Source organism: Mobula birostris, chromosome 24, assembly GCF_030028105.1.
Source record: "Mobula birostris isolate sMobBir1 chromosome 24, sMobBir1.hap1, whole genome shotgun sequence".
NCBI lineage: Eukaryota > Metazoa > Chordata > Chondrichthyes > Myliobatiformes > Myliobatidae > Mobula > Mobula birostris.
Genome location: NC_092393.1, coordinates 18,299,011 through 18,318,984, shown reverse-complemented (window position 1 = coordinate 18,318,984; position 19,974 = coordinate 18,299,011). Strand labels below are relative to the sequence as shown.

The 19,974-nt window shown below is 44.0% G+C and overlaps 1 protein-coding gene across 2 annotated transcripts in view; it reads left to right on the top strand.

Annotated features, from left to right (window-relative positions):
• Positions 1-19,974, top strand: part of gas7b (growth arrest-specific 7b) — a 527,545-nt gene that overhangs the window by 438,807 nt on the left and 68,764 nt on the right. For both annotated transcript variants that reach the window (XM_072241983.1, XM_072241984.1), the window contains exons 9-10: positions 14,993-15,071; positions 17,002-17,130. In XM_072241983.1, coding sequence (XP_072098084.1) covers positions 14,993-15,071; positions 17,002-17,130 — 208 coding nt within the window. The remainder of the gene's footprint in view (positions 1-14,992; positions 15,072-17,001; positions 17,131-19,974) is intronic.

The window sequence follows — 19,974 nt, the reverse complement described above, 5'->3', positions numbered from 1 at the left end:
TTTGTGTTTACTCATGTCAGATTTGTGCTTACAATGTCATACTACTGTAATAATTTTATCTGGATGTATGCCTGTTAATTGAAGAATGAAACAACCAAAGAATCTAAACAAGATCTGTAGATGTAAGAGATAGATGGAGACCAAGCCATGAAGAAAATGAATAGACTCATTTTCGGTTTATTGTGAACCACTGGCATTCTGAAAATCTGACATTACAGAACAATCAGTGACACAGTGATACAGCTAGTAGAGCCATTGCCTCACAGCTTCATTGACCTGAGACTGATCATGACCACAAGTACTGTCTGTGTGGAATTTACAGTTGCCCTCTGACCACTTGGGTTTCCCCTGGGTGTATCAGTGTCCCCCTACAACCCAAAGACATGCAAGTTGGTAGGTTAATTGGCCAGTGTAGAATTGTTCCGGCTGTGCAAGTGAGTTGTAGGATATGGGGAATCTGATTAGTGTAGGATTGCTGTAAGTTGCTGCTCATTGGACAGCCGAAAGGACCTGTTTTCATCTCCTTTGATGCTGTGATACTAATGCATGTGAGATGAGGAGAAAGAGAGAGAAAACAGTCTCCACATCCTGGAGTGTTTAACTTGTCTTAATGTTAAAAAGAGTATAATTGATCTAGCCTGATTATTGTAGCAATAATCAGTCACCATTAAAATGATTTCGTGTTTAGCTTTTTGGATTCACAATTTTTTGAGTGTTTGTTTTTATATTGACTCTGTCTAAAATTGTATGAATTCTTCATGTCACAATTGGCAATAACAAATTCTCCTGGATCAAATGGATTGTGGACCAAATTTAGAAGCTTGTTACATACACCTGTTAGGGTGCATTCTCCAGATACCTTATAAGGCAACCGTAGCCTTCAGTCAGGAGCAGATGTCATCAGGTGGTTCCCAACCTTAACCACGACACTCTCCAGTTGGTGGTCCGGCAGTGGTGGCCAAATCACTGCCCATCTGCTTGTGGCTTCCAGCTTCCCTCCTCTCATCTATCCCAAAACCACCAAGAGGCTCGTTCTGCCTCTTCCCCCATCCTATGAACTGCTTGTTTTTTGCTCCTTTTGTCTAGACCCAGATCTGACAACAACCACCATGCTGATTTGGCTGGGAAACCTCTGCAGCCGATCTCCACAGGAAACAACCATGCCATGCCTTGCCTTTACACTCCTGCACTAAGGGCTAGTACTTCAAGGCCTTTCTCTCGTGGGCCTCTTCCCATCCCTCTTCCCATGGCACAGACAGCTCAACCAGAATTATTTTCCTGTCTTCAGTTGACCACAGTAGAATGTCCGGGCGGAGGGTTGTGTGCACCACATCTGGGAACTGCAACCTTCTTCCCACATCGACCCTCATCTCCCAGGACCTGGCCGTTAGCAGCAGATTGGGCTTTGGTTGTTTGGTTATGAAAGGTGATAGCCTTCCTCAAATCTGAGCCAGCCATCCACTTCTTGCATCTCTCTTGCTCTAGTGTGTCAGCAAGAGCCAGAAGCACTTTATCATGGCACCACCTATACCGTCCTTGAGTTAGAGCTGTTTTACACCCAGACAGTATATGAGTCAGTATCCCCTTTGACCACAGAGCTTACAGTTCAGGTCCTCTCTCATCCCCCGTGTGTACAGATGTAATGGTGAAGGAAGGGTGTCATACACAGATCGCAAGAGGAAGGAAATACGGAAGGGCTCCAGTCTCCATAACTCTGCCCATGAGATCCTGCGCTTGGGCAGATCCCATTTTGTCTAGGCACCCTGGGACCCTTGTTCCACTGCCTTTGACATCCGCTTCTCTTCCTCACGGATCCGTACTTCTGCCTGTATCATGTCTCACCTGTCCCTTATGCTTGCGTTTCCCTACTGCTGAAAGTGAACTGAGCCGAGGCCTTGCTGCCCGACGCAGGGGTTGCCGATGATATCTCGCATCTTCAGAGAACACACTGCCTGCTCCACAGCTGCATTGGCTGCCCACTTGCACCCAGATCTGGTTGTAATGCCTGCTTGGTTTACCAAGACGTCATTGGAATCTCTCAAGCTTAATAAGGCTCTGCATTTTGCCACCTTGAATTCCTCCACAACAGATGACAGGGGAAGCTGCAGTTGCTCAGATGGAATATAGAAGCCCACTGAAGAGAAGCTTGGGGGAACTCCCAACCACCTCCGCAGGTGCTTGTTGGTTTTCCTCTCTATGCCCTCTACGGCAGTCATGGGGAACTCATAAAGTGTGAAGAGCCAGCGAAGCCTGGGCAGAAGGCCGTATTGGTACAGCCAGGTCTTGAACTTTCCTGGAAGTCTGGATTTGTTGATCTTCTTCAGGGATTCGTCTGTCTGCTTCACAGCATTGGTGACATTGGCCCCATCTGTCAGTGACACATTAAACCAGTTCCCCAAGCATTTTGTCGGGTTATCTTCGATGGAAGGGATGACCTCACCCTGAACTTGGAGGCTAAACTTGCTAGTAACTTTGCCCTTTCTGATCACCATACAACTTGACTTTTTGGCTTTGAAGGACATCCTTGCCCAAGTGGCTACATTGTCCAGAGTTTCCAATACCCATCTTGCTTGGACATGTGACACAGTCGTTATAGTGATGTCGTCCATGAACCCTCGTAGAGCCGGCTGAACAATGCCCGACTCCAGCATCGGGCCGTGGGTTACATCTTCTGCTGCTGATAATAGATTCATTCCCATAATAAATAGGGTGGGGGAGATGGTGTTGGAATCCCCTTCTGGAGGTCCTGCCACCTAGTTGTGAAATGGGCTGATGTAAGTCTGAGTTTGAATCCTCCTAGGTAGCTGGTGATCATGTCTCGAATAGCCACTGGGATGTAGTGGTGGTCAAGTCCTTCTAGGATGAGGTCATATGGAATAGACCCGTAGGTGTTCACGAGGTCTAACTGGACAACTGTTAAGTCACATTTTTTCTGCTTGGCCTCACGGATCAAATGGCTAATCATTGAGGTGTGTTCCAGACATCCCGAAAAGCCTGGAATACCGCCTTTCTGGATGGATGTGTTGATATGGCGGTTCTGCATCATGTAAGAAGTCAGCCTTCTTGCGAGTACAGAAAAGAAAATCTTACATTCCACGTCTAGGAGAGAAATTGTCCTAAACTGGGCAATTGTGGAAGAATCCTCTTCCTTTGGAATAAAGCATCCCTCTGCCAATTTCCAATTTGATGGAATAGTACCTTTGGCCCAGATCTTTCCCATGACCTTCCACAGCCTCCAAAGAAGTTTTGGGCATTTCTTATACACCTTATAAAGTATGCCGCTTGGGCCTGGGGCAGATGATGCTTTAGCTTTCCGGATGATATCCTGGATTTCCTGCCATGTAGGCTCCTTCACATTCAGGTCAATTGATGGTTTTTCCGGTCTACGCACAGCCCGACTGGTTCCTAGCCCCTGACCCCTCCGTGGGTCGCTGTGTGCCTCCCGCAGGAACTCCTCCACCTCTGGTTTCCAACTGGATACTATACCAGATTTTTGTTGGCTGAGGAGAGTCCTGGTGAAGCTGAATGGATCTCTCACAAACTGTGCTCACCTTTTCTCTTTCTTCCTTCTTTGCTGTCGCAGATGTTCCGCCCTCTGGAGTTTGCACAGCTTTTCCCACAGCATACTGGTTAAGTCCTTAATACCTTCTTTTTTGGCCAGTGAGCTGGTTTTAAACTTCTTGTTGAGCGGCTTTAATTCGCCTCTCAAGCGACGAATCTCAGTTTCCCTCCTATTTGGTTGCCGCAGTAACTCGGGCTGGCTTCTCCGCTCCATTGGGCCAAATCATTCCTTAGCTAGATTGTACACTATGGCTGTGAGTGAGTCGATCTTTCTGTGTACTGGACCTGCTAAGGCACATTCCAGGATTCCGTCTGGTTCATCATCGAACTGCATCCAGGTGACGTTGTTTGACGATCTAGGACATTTGATCTGGTCTTTCCTTGACGAATGGATTGGGGTAACCGAAGAGGGACTCACTAGGTCTGAAGTTTGGTGCTGAGGCAACTCAAATGCGGAGAGATTTTCAGATCTGTGAATTCTCCTTTGTCTCACCAGACAGTAAGTCCATGCGCTGCACTTGGGTCACCATTGATCCACACCTAGACTTGCTATGGTGTATCTTGAGCCCTCTGATGTTTTTGCAGACTTTCCCGCAATGATACCTTACCGTGAATTCCTCTTGGGTTAGTGTTGTTTGCTTCAGTTTCCTCGTAGTCGTGTTTCCTGTCCTGGCCGTTGAGTCTCTCATCCTCCCCCCCCCCCCCCTTCTCGGGAGACTCTGGGGGTATTGCTCTTCATGTTCAGTTGTAGCTTGAGTGGTGCCCTCTTGTGAGTGCTGCCAACAAGGTTGCTAGCCTTGTGAGCCTGTGCCAGTCTTTCCTGGAGGTCAGCTGTCTCTCCAGTGTCACCGACGTTCCTCGGTTGCCATCCAGCCTTTCCTGGAAGCCACTGGTACAAACCAGAGATTACTTGTTACAGACACCTGTTAGGATGCATTCTCCAGTTACCTTATAAGGTAATCGTAGCCTTCAGCCAGGAGCAGATGTCATCAGGTGGTTCCCAGCCTTCACAGGGTATTTCAACGCTTAACCACGACACTCTCCAGTTGGTGGGCCGGCAGTGGTGGCCAAATCACTGCCCATCTGCTCCTGGCTTCCAGCTTCCCTCTTCTTGCCTACTCCAAATCCAACAAGAGGCTCGTTCTGCCTCTTCCCCCATCCTACTAGCTGCTTGTTTTTTGCTCCTTTCATCCAGGCCCAGAGCTGACAACAACCACCATGCTGATTTGGCTGGGAAAGCTCTGCAGCCGATCTCCACAGGGAACAACCATGCCTGCCATCCCTTGTCTTTACACTCCTGCACTAAGGGCTGGTACTTCAAGGTCTTTCTCTCGTGGGCCTCTTCCCATCCCTCCTCCCACGGCACAGTCAACTCAACCAGAATGATTTTCTTGTCTTCGGTTGACTACAGTACAATGTCCGGGCGTAGGGTTGTGTGCACCACATCCGGGAACTGCAGCCTCCTTCCCACATCAACCCTCATCTCCCAGGACCTGGCTGCTAGTAGCAGATTGGGCTTTGGTTGTTTGGTTATGAAAGGCCTGGCTCCCTGTTTGATGAAGGTGATTGTCTTTATTTTTGTTTTCTCATCTGACTCAATATTCGGTCTAAAAGAGAACTCAAGAATATGCCGTTGTTTGAGAACGTTTCCTTTTCCTCCAGTGCTCATTCTCAAATTCCAGCCAGGACAATATTTACACTTCTTATTGACTCCAGATTATAATTGATATTGGAACTGGAACTGTGATTGAAATTGATTTATTGTCGTCACATGTATCAAGATGTACTGAAAAAATGGAATTGGATACTATTCATACAGATCCGATCATTACACATAACAGAATATTGAGGTGGAACAAGATAAGAACAATAATGGTGCAGATTAAAGTGTATCAGCTACAGAAAAATGCAGTGCTGGTTAAAAAAAAATGGTGCAAGATTAAAATGAAGAAGATTGTGAATAATGAGGTAGTTGATTTTATTGTGCTAATAAGCCATTTAATAGTCTTTTAACAGTGTGATAGAAGCTATCCTTGAGCCTGGTGGTACACACTTTCAGATTTTTGTATCTTCTGCCTGATGGAAGAAAGGAGAAGAGAGAATGTCTGAGATAGGTGGGGGGAACTTTGATTATGCTGGTAGTTTTATTACGTAAAATATTAGCATAAAATATAGACAGAGTCCATGTAGGGAAACTGTTTTCCATGATGTGTTGAGCTGTGTCCACGCCATAGTTGGCTGTAGGTTAATGGCATCTGTGACTTAAGCCAAGACTACAACCCTTTGAAGCTATCCAGAGTGGTTGGGATGGGAAATCGTGAATAGTGAAAAGAGTAGGTGGGGAGATTAAGAAAGGATTGTCAGATGTATGTGTACTTGGATTGTAATATTTCATGAAAGGAATATTTGTTGATATTTTGGGGAAATTGTATAATAAAATTTACTATGAATATGAGTGTCAGGGTTTCAGTGCTTCACTCAGAGAAGATTGCTATTTGATGGAAGCAGGGAGCACAGACCAGCTGCTGGCAAAGCAGCCTAATTTGATGGAAGTAGGTGAGCTCAGTACACTTAATTCAAACTATGCTCAATTTCTGATTATTCACTTTAATGATTGGAAAATTGAGAACAATACAGATTGGAATCCTGACCTTTATTCATAATCCATGCATAACTCTTGAATATAGTCTGCCAAATAAGATTCCACTCTGGGAAAATAGCCTGATAAATCTTCCTCTTTCTAATTAGGTCCTTCTGGCACAGGCCCATTACTTGTTGCGGTTGATTAACAGAAAGAGAACTTACCAGGAATAAGCTCGTATTCTGATTTTTTCCCCATTCATTGCAGTAGGTAGTAATGCCATGAAGATGGAGCAGTAGGCATTATTCTGCTCTAAATGATTTATAGCTTATGTCAAAGATGGTTAGATATTGAGAATTGATCAAATTTTTCACAACTGCAATTAATTTAAATTTATTATGCAATGATTCTGCTCATTAACCTACTGTCTATGCTGTTTAAAAATTAGGGTTTGCAAATAATAAGAACAGGAAATGCTGAAAGTATTCAGGTCACACAGCATCTGTGGAAAGAAGCAGAATTGACCTTCCAGGTCAAAAATACTCTGGGAAAGAGAGAAAATCAGTTGAATATAATTTGCAGAGCAGGTGAGGGGAGAATGGATGGGGCAAATTAAAAATCTCTAGTAAGATGAGAACAACATCGCCCTGGGGATAAGCTGTGAATAACGTCATCTGGTCTATGAGTTAATGGGGGCAGTTGAGGAAGAGAAAATCTGAATAAGGGAACATAAATATGATAAAATAGGGACAGGTTGAGAGTGAAAACATAAAGAAAGAGCAATGTAATGGTTCAGCTAGTAGAGCCATTCCTTCATTGTGCTGGAGACTCGATCTTGACCTTGGGTGCTGTCTGTGTGAAGTTTCCATGTTCTCCCCATGATGGCATGTGTTTCCTTTGGGTGCCTCCTTCCACAACCCAAAGATGTGTGGGTTGTTGGTTTGCTGGTCATTGTAAATCGCCTCGATTATAGGTGAGTGTTAGATTCTGGGAGCAGTTGAAAATGAAAGAGAAATGGTGAAGGAACTGTGTGAATGGGCAGCTGATAGCTCTAATAGCAGCAGCACAATGGTGCCTTTTGTTTATATATTTGACCCTCAAGCAGACCTTATGTTGGAGTTTTTGTCATGCTTTTGCACCTTCTCACTTTTCTCTCCTTCCTGTCCCTCCATCCCCTCCGGCACCCGCCCTCCCCCGCCCCCATGATCATCCTCTTTATGTAGACACTTGTGATTTTATATACTTTTCGTAAGGTCGACTCTCAGCCCTCTTTGCTTCAGGCAAAGCAGTCCCAGCCTATCCTGTCTTTCCTCATAAACTCAAGCCCTTCAGTCCTGACAAAAAACATTGTCAATCTTTATGCCACCCTCTCTAGCCTATTCACATCATTCTTATTGTCTGGCAACCATAAGTGCTCTCAATATTCCAGGTATGTTCTCCACAAACTCTGTCAGCCACATTGTGATCCCAGTACCAGCCCTGCCTTCCCCACCCCACCACTTGCTGTTTTCCACAGGGTTCTCTCTCTCCTTGTTCTATTCGTCCCTCCCCACCTATCACCCCTTCCTCCCCTGTAGGAACTGTAATGTGAGTCCCTATGCCTCCTGCCTCACCACCATCCGAGGCCTTAAATAGCTCATCAGATGAGGCAGTCATTCTCATACAAATCCTCCAGCCTTGTTTATTGCCTCTGGTGTTGCTGATATGTCCTCCTCTGCTTCGGTGAGCCCAAACACATACTAGGGGACTGTTTCGCTGAGTAAGTGTGCTTTGTCCACCATGGCTGTCTGGAGTTCCCCGTTGCCAGTCATTTTAAGGGCCCTCCTCATTCTCACGCTGACGTGATTGAACTTGGCCCCCTCCACTGCCAGACTGCTCATATTCCTCCTGGGTAGTTTACAACCCAACAGCTTGAACATTGAATTCTCCAACTTATCGTAACTGGTCTCCTTCTAAGCCTTTTACTTACACTTCCTGATCTACCCAGTTCTTCCTGCACCACTCTAGACTCCATCATCTGTTTCCTTTCCCTCCTACCCCCACTCTATGTGTCCATTACCCACACAATCCATTTACTACTTCCCCTCCCCTCTTGTTCCCTTCTGCTCTCCCCAGCGCCATCACTTGATTCCATGCTTCAGCTTCCTTTCCTATCAGGTTCCATCACCCGCAGTCCTTTGTCACTTCCACCTATCACCTCCTACCTTTTGTCTCCATTTCCACTCTCCCCTCCTCCATCTGCTTATCACCTCTCTTTACTCGGATCCACCTGTCACTTGCGAGCTCTTGCTCCAGCTCTTCCCTTCATCTTTTGTACTGGCTGTCTTCTCTCTAGCATTCAGTCAAGATAGAGTCATACAGCACAGAAACAGGCCCTTCAGCCCATCTAGTCCATGCCAAAACCATTTAAATTGCCTGCTCCCATCGACCTGCACTGAGACCAAAGCCCTCCATACTCCTACCATCCATGTATCTATCCACACTTCTCTTAAACATTGAAATCGAGCTTGCATGCTCCACTTGTGCTGGCAGCTCATTCCACACTCTCATGACTCTGAGTGAAGACATTTCCCCTCATGTTCCTCTTAAACTTCTCATCTTTCACTCTAAAGCCATGACCTCTGGTTGTAGTCCCAGAAAAGCCTGCTTGCATTTACCCTACCTATACCCCTCATAATTTTTTATTCCTCTATCAAATCTCCTCTCATTCTTCTGTGTTCTAAAGGATACAGTCCTTCCTTATAACTCAGATTCTGCAGACCTGGCAAGACCATTGTGAATTTTCTCCGTAGCCTTTCAAACTTGTTTATATCTTTCCTGTTGGTAAGTGACCAAAACTGCACACAATACTCCAAATTAGGCCTCAGCAACATCTTATGCAACTTCAACTCTGGTTGTTCCTACCAAAGTGCAAACCCTTGCATTTGTCTGCAGATGCAAAGTGTCAAATGTCCACTTCCAGCCACGGATGCTGTCTGACCCACTGACGTGGAGTACATCCGTGGAGGAGAGTGGACAGAGGACAGCAGAGGCCACACGGATGAACTGCTGCATCTTGTGTAGTTGTACTAAAGTCTTGCTTTACTGTAATTTGATGTCCCAGCTCTTGTATCTCAATGTCTATAGAGGTATAGAGAAAAAGCATGTCAGCCCAAAGAAATGAATAAAAGGAATAACTAAAAGACTGAATTGGTGTTCATGAAGTGACTTGATAGGGTATAGGAATTAATGGGTTAATAGTAAACTGAACATTAGTGTATCCTGTTTTTCTAATTTAGTCTCAAAAAAGCAAAGAGAACTTTCTTCTATCTGTAGTTTTCCTTCAAATGTTGAAGGACCTCCAGCACCCAGGGTATGCCCTTTTCTCACTGTTACCATCAGGTAGGAGGTACAGAAGCCTGAAGGCACACGCTGAGCGATTCAGAAACAGCTTCTTCCCCTCTGCCATCCGATTCCTAAATGGACATTGAACACTTGGACACTACCTCACTTTTTAAAAAAAATATATAGTATTTCTGTTTATTGCATAATTTTTATTCTATTCAATATATGTATACTGTGTAAAGTATACTGAAAAAGATTTACTTATTTATTATTATTACTATTTTTTTCTTCTATATTATGTATTGCATTGAACTGCTGCTACTGTTAACAAATTTCACGATACATGCTGGTGATAATAAACCTGATTCTGATTCTGAAAAGCTCAGACTGGATAAAGGCCCAAGCTTTGCAGTGTTCATCTACCTTTAGTCCTGGCTTGATACTGAAGCCAAGCTGAGTGATGCACCCTGGGGAAAGTGGGCATCACAACAGAGGCAGATTTAGTCTTGGCAACCTAACTCTGGGTCAGGCCTTGATAATATGGACTTCACTATGATGTGGAACATCTGAAGTATGAGGATGTTCTGCAAAACAGGATTCTCAAATGTCCTGTGTTGCTTTATGTGAAGAATTAGAAATCCAAAATCATGTGTGGAGCTGCCACTCCACCAACGGCTGGAGCTGCTGGTGAACCAAACTTACTGTTTCTCCTCCGGAGTTAGGTCAACATACCGTTTGTTACATTGTTTTGGTGATGGATCGAGGGCTACAATCTCATCGGGGTGCTATGGCCATTGGTGCGTAGGACCATAACTCTGCCCAATCTGCTATGTATCCTATCCATTTGACTATCGAAGAGTGCTGAGCGTGGCTTTCCTTGTGGATCACATGATTTGATTTTACTCGCTGGACAATTTGTAGGTGGAGTCACAAGACCACCGTGTCTGAACTGGTCTCTGTGCTTGGTAACTAAAAAGACCCAGTAAAAGGGTAAGAGCTGTCTCTCAAAAGGGATGTATCTGGTTGCAGCCTCGGGAAGGGTCTTAGTCCAAACCTCAAGTGGACCTGTTACCCTTCCGTTAGCTGCAAGAGTCCATTCAGCCACGTGAGAGGTGCTAGAGACCTGCAGTTCAAGAGGCACCCCAGGTTTATTTATCTATTTATTGAGATACAGCGTGGAATAAGCCCTCCAGCCCTTTGAACCGTGCCATCCAGCAATCCGCCGATTTAATACTAGCCTAATCATGGGACCATTTACAATAACAAACTAACCTACCAACCAGTATGTCTTTGGACTGTAGGAGGAAATTGGAGCACCTGGTGGAAACCAATGTGGTGGGGGGGGGGGGGGAGAAGGTGGGGAATGTACAAACTCACAGGCAGCATTGGGAATTGAACCCAGGTCGCTGTTACTGTAAAGCTTTGTGCTGACCACTATGCTGCCGTGCCGTCCAAAATGTTGTTTTCGGGGCCAGGGGTAGGGCCTGTTCCGTGGCCTGTCTGGCAGTCTCTAGGGCAACTTATTGGTCAGGACCCCACTGGAAAGGCGTCTTCTTCCAAGGTACCCAATATAATGGTCTCAGTATCATCATTAGGTGGGGAATATCTTGTCCTCATTATAGACGTAGCCCCACAGAATGCTGCTGCTTCTCTTCCGCGGTGGGAATCACTGCCCCCAATATTTTTCATTTGGTCTTTTCTTGTACTTCCTGGTGTCCAGAATGCCATTGTATTGATTGGAACAAAATATTCCGGCTTGGATCTTTTCTAGATTAATAAATCATCCCCCCTCTCTCAGAGAGGTAACCACTTTGTCTAGTGCCTACCCTACCATTTCTTCGGAGGGTGCAATAGGATATCGTCTGTGCAATGGGATACCGAAATACTTGGGTCGACTGAGATCCCTTGTAGGTCTCGAGATATAATGCTGAGGTCAGACTGTGCAAGTATCTCTCTGGAAGATGACAAAAGGTGTACTGTCTGTCATCCAACATAAAGGCAAACTGCTTTTGGGACTTGAGGCTCAAGGAGTGGAAAAGAAAGCATTACTTCCCCTCCCTCGCCTCTATGTCCTGTACGGTGGTGACTACATTCGGGACAGCCACTGTGAGGGCCGGGACGTGCTTATTCAATTACTTAAAATCTATTGTCATTTGCCATGTTCTACTCCTTCTGCACCGGCCAAACCAGGGGAATGTTGCTCACCGAATAATTCCCTCTTTCAGCACTGTTCCCCAGTCTCCTTGCTGCCACCTGGGATGTGGGTTCTGCATGATGTTCGCTACCCTGGTCAGAGGCAGGGTAATGAGGGGCTCCCACTTGGCCAGTCTCACCAATACTGTCAGTTCAATCACCCAAAAAATAAAACAATCCCTATTGGTCTGCAGGGACCTCCCTTTCAGCACATTCATATCCAAAATGCACCGGGGGATGCCGCAACCAGCACTGACACTGGTTATTCAGACCCAAAAGTCACCCTTACTGTCACAGCACGGGCTGGGGACAGTGTCCCTCCCTTTGTTTCTATCATCACTGAGGGACCTCTCCACCTGTTGGAGTTTCCTGGGATAACATTGTGTTTGACCTTGGTATCGACCAGTGCGTTTCCCTTTGTACATCACTGTACATTTCCCTTTCCCCAGTGTACCACAATAGATACATAAGGCCTCAGGTCTCCCAGTTGGGAAAGAGTTACGGACCATGCCCCTATGGGCACGGGGCAGGAGGGCGCCACCCACTGTTGGAGTCCTGCTGCTGCAGGTCTCGAAGGGCTTTCTTCAATGCCTCACTGGAGGGATACAAGGAGGGATTTTTCTCCCAATTAGATATGGAATCAGCAGGGGTTCTGCGCCCCCCCCCCCCCCCACCAGCTCCTCTCCCTTCTCATTTTGACAATGGCCTTTCCATAAAGCTTATCCTTTCCACCCTTTCCTTTGGAATGCTTGCCTTGAGCAGGGCCAAGGACATTTCCCTACTGGTGAGGTAGGACCCCCCTCTGTTCTGCTTCTCCACCTTCCTTGCCTAGCTATGAGCCCTGCCTACATGTTCTAAACTCTCCAAGAGCTCAATAGCCAATTTTACTGTTCTCCCTTCTGCCTTCAGATAAGGGCTGCCAGTTTTACCAGGTACCCTACCATGCTCAAGGTGAACTTTTAACCCTTCAGTGGGCCATCCCCACCCTCATCAATCCCAGTGTCCAGGGCCCATTGATGGAGAGTCTTAGTTCCTTCCTCTGCTGTGTTCCAGTCTTCTCAAGATTTTAAATCCCAGCCCAAGTAGGGTTGCTTAACCTTTACCATGGTCGTTACTCTGACCCACAAAGACCTTTCCACCCTGACAGTTCCCGGAAGGGCACTGTTTACTCCATGGCTGAGGGACAGTCCTCCCAGGGCACCCCGTTTCCTGGTCGGAGATCACGTCATCTCAGTCCACGTCTCATATCCTTAACAACCACTTAACTAATGGTTCCCCTGACTTCTGCCTGTACTGATCTCCCAGCTCCACCAATTCCTTGAAGGAGTAGCCTTTAGTCACCACCGAGATGGTCACCGTTTCGGGTCTTCACTCCACTCTTCCTCTAGCTGGATGATACATTGTCCCAGGATGTGTTGGAACAATGCTGCAGGCTGAGGGGTGCTTGGAGAGAGAGAGAGATTGGCCAGACTATGTTTCTGTGGATGCAATAAGCCTAGTTGATTGTACTTTCAAGTACTGGGGTTTATCAGGAGGTGGGCAGCTTTCCACCCTTTCACCCTGATCTTTACCATCAAATCAAATATCTGCATCCCAGATATCCGGGTCATTGCCCTGTAAAATAAGATGCTGGACCTTCACTTGGTCCATTTACCAATTAGCCCTTCATGCCACTTACTTCTGCCAAACCTTGGCCAGGCGGCAGGCGATCTCAACTCTCTTTTCTTCTATCTCTTCACCGCAAGTCTGCATCGATGGCCGACTGCTACCACGGCCATGCAGCCATTCAATGCTTCCACCTCATGTTTAAAGTTCCCTATTTCCTCCTGCTTCCGAGAGATTGTCTGAAGTTGTTGCCTTATGATGGCCACTAGCGGACAAAAAGCTCCTCTGTGGCTCCCCTAATCCCTTTAGTACGAACACGTGGTTGGTGTCCCATCTTTAACCTTCGGAGATCCAGTTTGTTCAATCCACCAGCACACCGCAGTTCATCAGTAAATTGACCGGGTTCCCAAATCCCGCAGTTTCAGTCCACTCGGTTGTCGGTATTATATGGGGGGGGGGGGTCTTCCTCCTTGCTATTACCTCTAAACATTTTGCTTTCTATTTAATGTGCAAGATCCTGCTTACCATGTCAAAATGCTTAATTAAGTCAAAGTGTTCTTGGCACGATTTGGTGAGAGAGAAAGACGCAAACTCCAATTATCTACTTAGGACTATAAAACTATGTTTATAAGGACAGAACAGAGCAGGCATTACAATATTTAACTAGGTGTGCATGGGCCCCTCTCACTGCAGCACACCTCCCACATGATCTGCAGCACTGTTCATGACCTGCCCACTGCTAAGGCCTCAGAGAGCTACTCCCAAGCCCTGTGACCGCTCTATTTTATGCCCTTTCTGCTGATATGAAATACTGCAGTAAGTGGACCAATACATAGCACCATGTCAAACCACCAATTCAGAACCAATCATCACCTGTCACCACTCTACACAGGGCTCACCTCTATATTCAAATAGCTCTTATGTTCCTATGGTTGTTCCCACAGTAGTCATGGAAGGGCTGTTACATTCAAGGCCACGGTGGTGGTGAGACATTTCACATGTACAAAGATTAATGCGTTAAAATACAGTTAGGTAACTGGAACAAATATCAGAAAGGTTGCCTTTACCTTGGATATTTGTTATCAAAGTGCAAAGTAAAGTTTATCTGTTTTATATTTTATAATTAATTTAGATCACTTTGTAGAGATCTGTTTTCACTTTGACGTGAAAGAGTATTTTTCTGTTGATAGTGTCAACAAAAGCCAAATTAAATTCACTGTGATTCAATGTTGTAAAACAATAAAACATGAAAACTTTCGGGGGAGGGGGGGATGGGGTGAATACTTAGACACTGTATGTGTTGCCATATACAACCCTGAGATTCATTTCCTTGTGGGCATACTCAACAAATCTATAGAATAGAAGCTATGACAGTACCTATGAAAGATCAACCAGAGTGCGGAAGCAAATATAAGTAAATAGCAATCAATAATGATAACCTGAGATGAATAGTCATTGAAAGTGAGTTCACTGGTTGTGGGAACATTTCAATGATGAGACAAGTGAAGCTGAAGAGCCTGATGGCTGATGGTTGAGGGGGAGTAGCTATCCTTGACCCTGGTGCTGTGTGTCCTGAGGTTCTTGTATCTTCTACCTGATAGCAACATCAAGAAGAGAGTGGTGAGGATTCCTGATGATGGATGTTGATTTCCTACGACAGCATTTCATGTTGATGTGCTCAATGGCTATCTGCTGTTTTTAAGACTTGGCTTTCTTTATTTTTGGTAGCACTCTAGGAGAGTCTTGGGCACAGGTGAAGAAAAGTTTGGCAGATGAAGCTGAGGTTCATCTGAAGTTTTCATCCAAGGTAATGAATTGTTTTACAAATTTTGCCATAATAATAGGAATAAAATAATTAAATACCAAACTCACTTGTGGTCACAATACTAAATCTATGGTACTGCTAGAAGACCTGTGAGAAAGTGATTCTTGGAACATACGTCCTCTTTATTTCAGGGCTCCCCCCACCCCTCCCAGTTCTCAATATTTCAACAAGGATTTCTTTGTTGTGTACTGTCTACACCAGGGTGGCCAACCTTTTACATTCCATTTGTCAATTTTTTCACATACAAGTTCAGATGCGATTTTTTTTCACGCACGAGTTCTTTATTAACATATTTTTACAAGAAATGAACGGGGTACAAGAGCTGTATGGCGCATCTGAACTCATGAGTGAAAAATTGATGCATGGAATGTAAAAGGTTGGTCACCCCTGCTCTACACAATCATAAAAATACTCATTAAAATTATGATGTTCATCAACACAGGAAATGATTTATAAGCCAAAAATATAGTCAGTTACTAACACAGGAAAAGCATACACTGTTGACTTTTCAATGATTGCAGTATTAGTGCTGTAGTGCGATAGAATGTGATCAGATAAAGATTCTGAGCTGTGCACTTTTGGAACGTTTTCAAATTGGCGGTGTCTATGTGCATTTTTGTTAAGAGTTCCAATTTTCTTCTATGAGTTAACTCAAGGTAAATTCTATGAGCTCCACTGCCCTTCAATATCTGCCTATATTTGCCATTGAAAATTGAAAATGCCCCCACTGATTGGCTGATTGTAGCTTTACATGGAGCATAGACCAATGGAGCACATGTACAGGCCCTTCAGCCACGGTATCTGGATTGAGCACAATGTCAATTTAAACTGTACATGTGGTCCATATTCCTTTGCTCGCTGACTGTTCACAAACAAGAGAAAATCTGCAGATGCCGGAAATCCAAGCATTGTGCACAAAATGCTGGAGGAACCCAGCAGCCCAGGCAGCATCTACAGTTGGCATTTTGGGCTGCCTGTTGATGTGTCTGTCTAAATGCCACTTAAGAACCCCCTTAATGCATCATCCACATCCTTCTGTTTGGTGAATGCTAATGCAAAGTACTCATTTAGGATCCCAGCCACTTCTTTTCACTCGGTACATAAATTCCCTCTTTTGTCCTTGAGTGGACCTCCTCTTTCGCTAGCCACTTCTTGCTCCTAGTATACTGTACATATAATATGCCCTTGGATTCTCTTTAATCCAATTTGTAAAGGATATTTCATGGCCTCCTAAGCTGCCCAAATTCCACTGAGGTTTTTTCCTGATCCCCTTATATTCCTAATGATGCCTGTCTGATTTCAATTTCCTTAACCCTCACTCGTGTTTCCTTTCCCTTTTTAACTAAATTTATAACACCTCTTCTCATCCAAGGTTCCTGAACCTTGCTATCCTTATCTTTCACCCTCACTGGAATAGTCTGGTCCTGAACTATAAGCAGTTGACTTTTAAAAGACTCCCACATATTAATGCGGATCAAAACTGAGACAAGCAGCAAGTTCTCCTACACAGGTGGTGTGCCTGAAGGTAATTATTGCTTTGTCCTGGATGACGTTAATCTGAAGAGTTTGGAGACTGGTATGTCTGTTTGAACTTCCCACTCAGATGCTCACTCAGCCAATAGTCAAACTGGATTGCAGTTGATAAACATAGCTACAAAACAGTGCCACATTCCTCCAATTGCATTAATGACAGGAAATCCTATTCTATGGTTCTCGGGAAACAATCTGTGCCCAGGCATTAAAGTTTCTGATATTTATTAACTGTTTAAAAGGCAGATATATTAAACAACACTTTTTTGGCAATGTCACAGCTGGTGATACTCTGATTATAAATTCTATGGGAGAAATCCCAATGCACTTAAAACTTTCTGCATTTGATGATGAGTGCTCATCTTTGATTTTGTTTCACCAGCTACAGAGTGAGGTGGAGAAACCTCTGCTATCATTTCGAGACAACTTCAAGAAGGATATGAAGAAGTTTGACCACCATATATCCGACCTTCGCAAGCAACTGAGCACTCGCTATGCTACAGTGGAGAAGGTATATATGATTGTCAGCATTAAAGCAGTGCCTGAATGGAAGCACTATCATTTTCAGAATTGCATAGCTCTTAAAATTAGGTCTAGCTTAAAGAAGATATATTTTTTTAACTTTTCGGCTTTAAATTTTAGTTACCTTTGCCACTACGCTACAGATGTGATAAAGGATCAAGCATTCCCACCTGCTCTATTATTCCAGTCACTGCACTGCAGATACTTTAAGTGCTTTATAATGCTATTTATATTGTAAATGCATGCTGGTATTTATACATCTATGCACATTTTATTTTATATCCGTAGTTTAACCCCTAAGTTTAGTTCTTATATATATTTTTATTCTTTATAATTATTGAATGTCATTTTGTTGCAACAACGCGCCAGAGCAACGCATCTAAACATACATGGCGAATAACATTGATTTTTGATTCTTGATCCTTGAATCCTCCAAAGGAAACTCTTGAAAGAGCCGTCATCACTGTAAAACATTCACTTGTGGGAAGTGAAAAATGCTAACAAGGCAGATATTCAAATTCCGGTCTTTCTTGGCCATTTCGGAGAGCAGTACAGAGTGAAGCACGTGGGTGAGTGGTGTCACATGTGAACCAAAACGGATAAGGATGGCAGAATTCCTTTCCTAAAGTCCATTAGATGAGTTTTATGGCAATCTGCTAGATTCATTGCTACAATACAGAGACTAGTTAGATTCCCACCGCCACCCCTTTCTCCAATCCCACATGTAGTTAATTTACTTGAATTTAAATTACACAGTTGCCATGACAGGATTCGGGTTTGCAGACGCAAGGTCAGATCTCAATGGCCATGTCTGGTAGCGTAAACACAGTGTCACCGTGCCAAATGAAGTAGGAAATGGAGCAGCAGACCCATACCTTTATGAACAAGTATTGTTCCAGATACCAGGGTAACTGTCCTGCTGTCTTCAAGTTATGTAGTAGCATAGTTATGTCAACTCGAGAGAGCAATTGGGATGATTTGAGGTATTTCATCTCAGTATTTTCATTTGAGGTATTTCATTTCATCTAACGTTGGGCATGTGGCCAAGTGGTTAAGGCGTTCGTCTCGTGATCTGAAGGTCGCTAGTTCGAGCCTCAGATGTGGCAGCATGTTTGTGTCCTTGAGCAAGGCACTTAAGCACACATTGCTCTAGTGTCTGTGCGAGGAGTGGCGCCCCACACAAACTTCCATTCTGCGCCTTGTAAGGCATAAAACTGCCTAACGCAGGCCTCTCGTGGTCTGAGTCGACGTTCCCCCCTTCCCCTCATCTCAGAAATGGTATTTTGACATATTCCCTAATTTTGCACTGAACCATCATCCCAGGTTTGTATTCTTGATCCTCAGAGTTGATAAACTGACAATCTTGTGACTCGAAAGTGAAATTCGATGGGTAGCGTGGACAATTTTGTATGTTTATTCTATTGCTTAGAAGCTTGTTCAGAACCTCTTTGGAGTTATTGTAGGAAACTAGAATAAAGCCTCTGAGTTCTTAAATCTGTTGGATAATTTTTTTAGCACCAAAATGTAACCCCAAATTTAATGGGAAATAAAATCTGGATTTAATTTGCCATTGTACATTTTGCATAATTACATAAAGTTCTCCCTTTGATGTAAATCCACTGTTTAACATACAGGCAAAGACTCCTTGCTCCATGTCAGCAGATAAATTGTAAACCCGTGCCCTTGAATGTACCTTCAGGCTGGTTAAGATTTGTTATGGCTCATTATTGCATGAGCAATACAGTAACAAAAGAGCAAAGCAATGACAGTCAGACACCAGTCTGTCAACTGAGAGATCAAGCTGACTGCAGCAGGAATGCAATAGAGACTCTTGCTAAGATCCCAGTCACGTATTGTCACCTTCTAGGATCCAAGAAGTTGAAATAGAACATCCACATAATTAGGTGTCAGCATCATGTCACAATGGCAGTGAAATCTTTGATGTTGCTTCTTTGGAATCTTGGTTCATTCTGGAATTAATATTAAATTCTGATATTTTCTGGGGCTCATCCAACACTCAGGTCACTATCTTCTCAAAAGTTCAGAGATAAATTTCATTGCAGATAGCTGTCTGTCTAATTCCTCGGCTTTTTAAATGGCTACTTTACGTACAACTGCCTGTTGTGAAGTGTAAACTGTTCTTTGAAGATAGAGATGATAAATAGACTACAATATTATATTACTACAATAAAATAGAAAAAACTTGTCAGGCAACATCTTTGAAGAGAGAATTTCAACATTATGATCTTATATTTCAATGCTATTGTTATTTGCATACTGTAGCAGCCAAACCAAAGCAAATGCCATTGTCGATGACCCCATGGATTTGTTATACTTGCATGATGCTCCAAAATTCTCCAAAAGTCAAGGATACGTATTCAATTCTTTATAAGCAATTAGCAAACATACAATTTTAAAGCGAAGAATCTTAAGCACACCAAAGTGTAAACTGAGCGTAATTGAGCGTCAGCGAAAGATACAACGTTCGCTGGTCCAAGTTACTATAAACTGCAATGAACAAAGCATGAAGATGTAACTCATTCCCCTTACCTGTACCACACCCTCACTCACGTGACTGATTCATATAATTAACACGTACCACAGAATGCAAAGCTGACAGAGAACAGATGCATGGCTCCTACAAGTACAATGGTACTGTATTAATCTAGGAAGATGATTGTTAATGAGATAAGGTTAAAAAAAAGAGTTAAACTCCTAGATCTAGATACACAAGTAGCATTAGAGCAGTTGATAATCACCTTGTCTAACTTCTGCCTTGACTGGACTTTCCATCTCCAATTCCCTCCATGGCTTTCTGCTAGGTCATACCAAG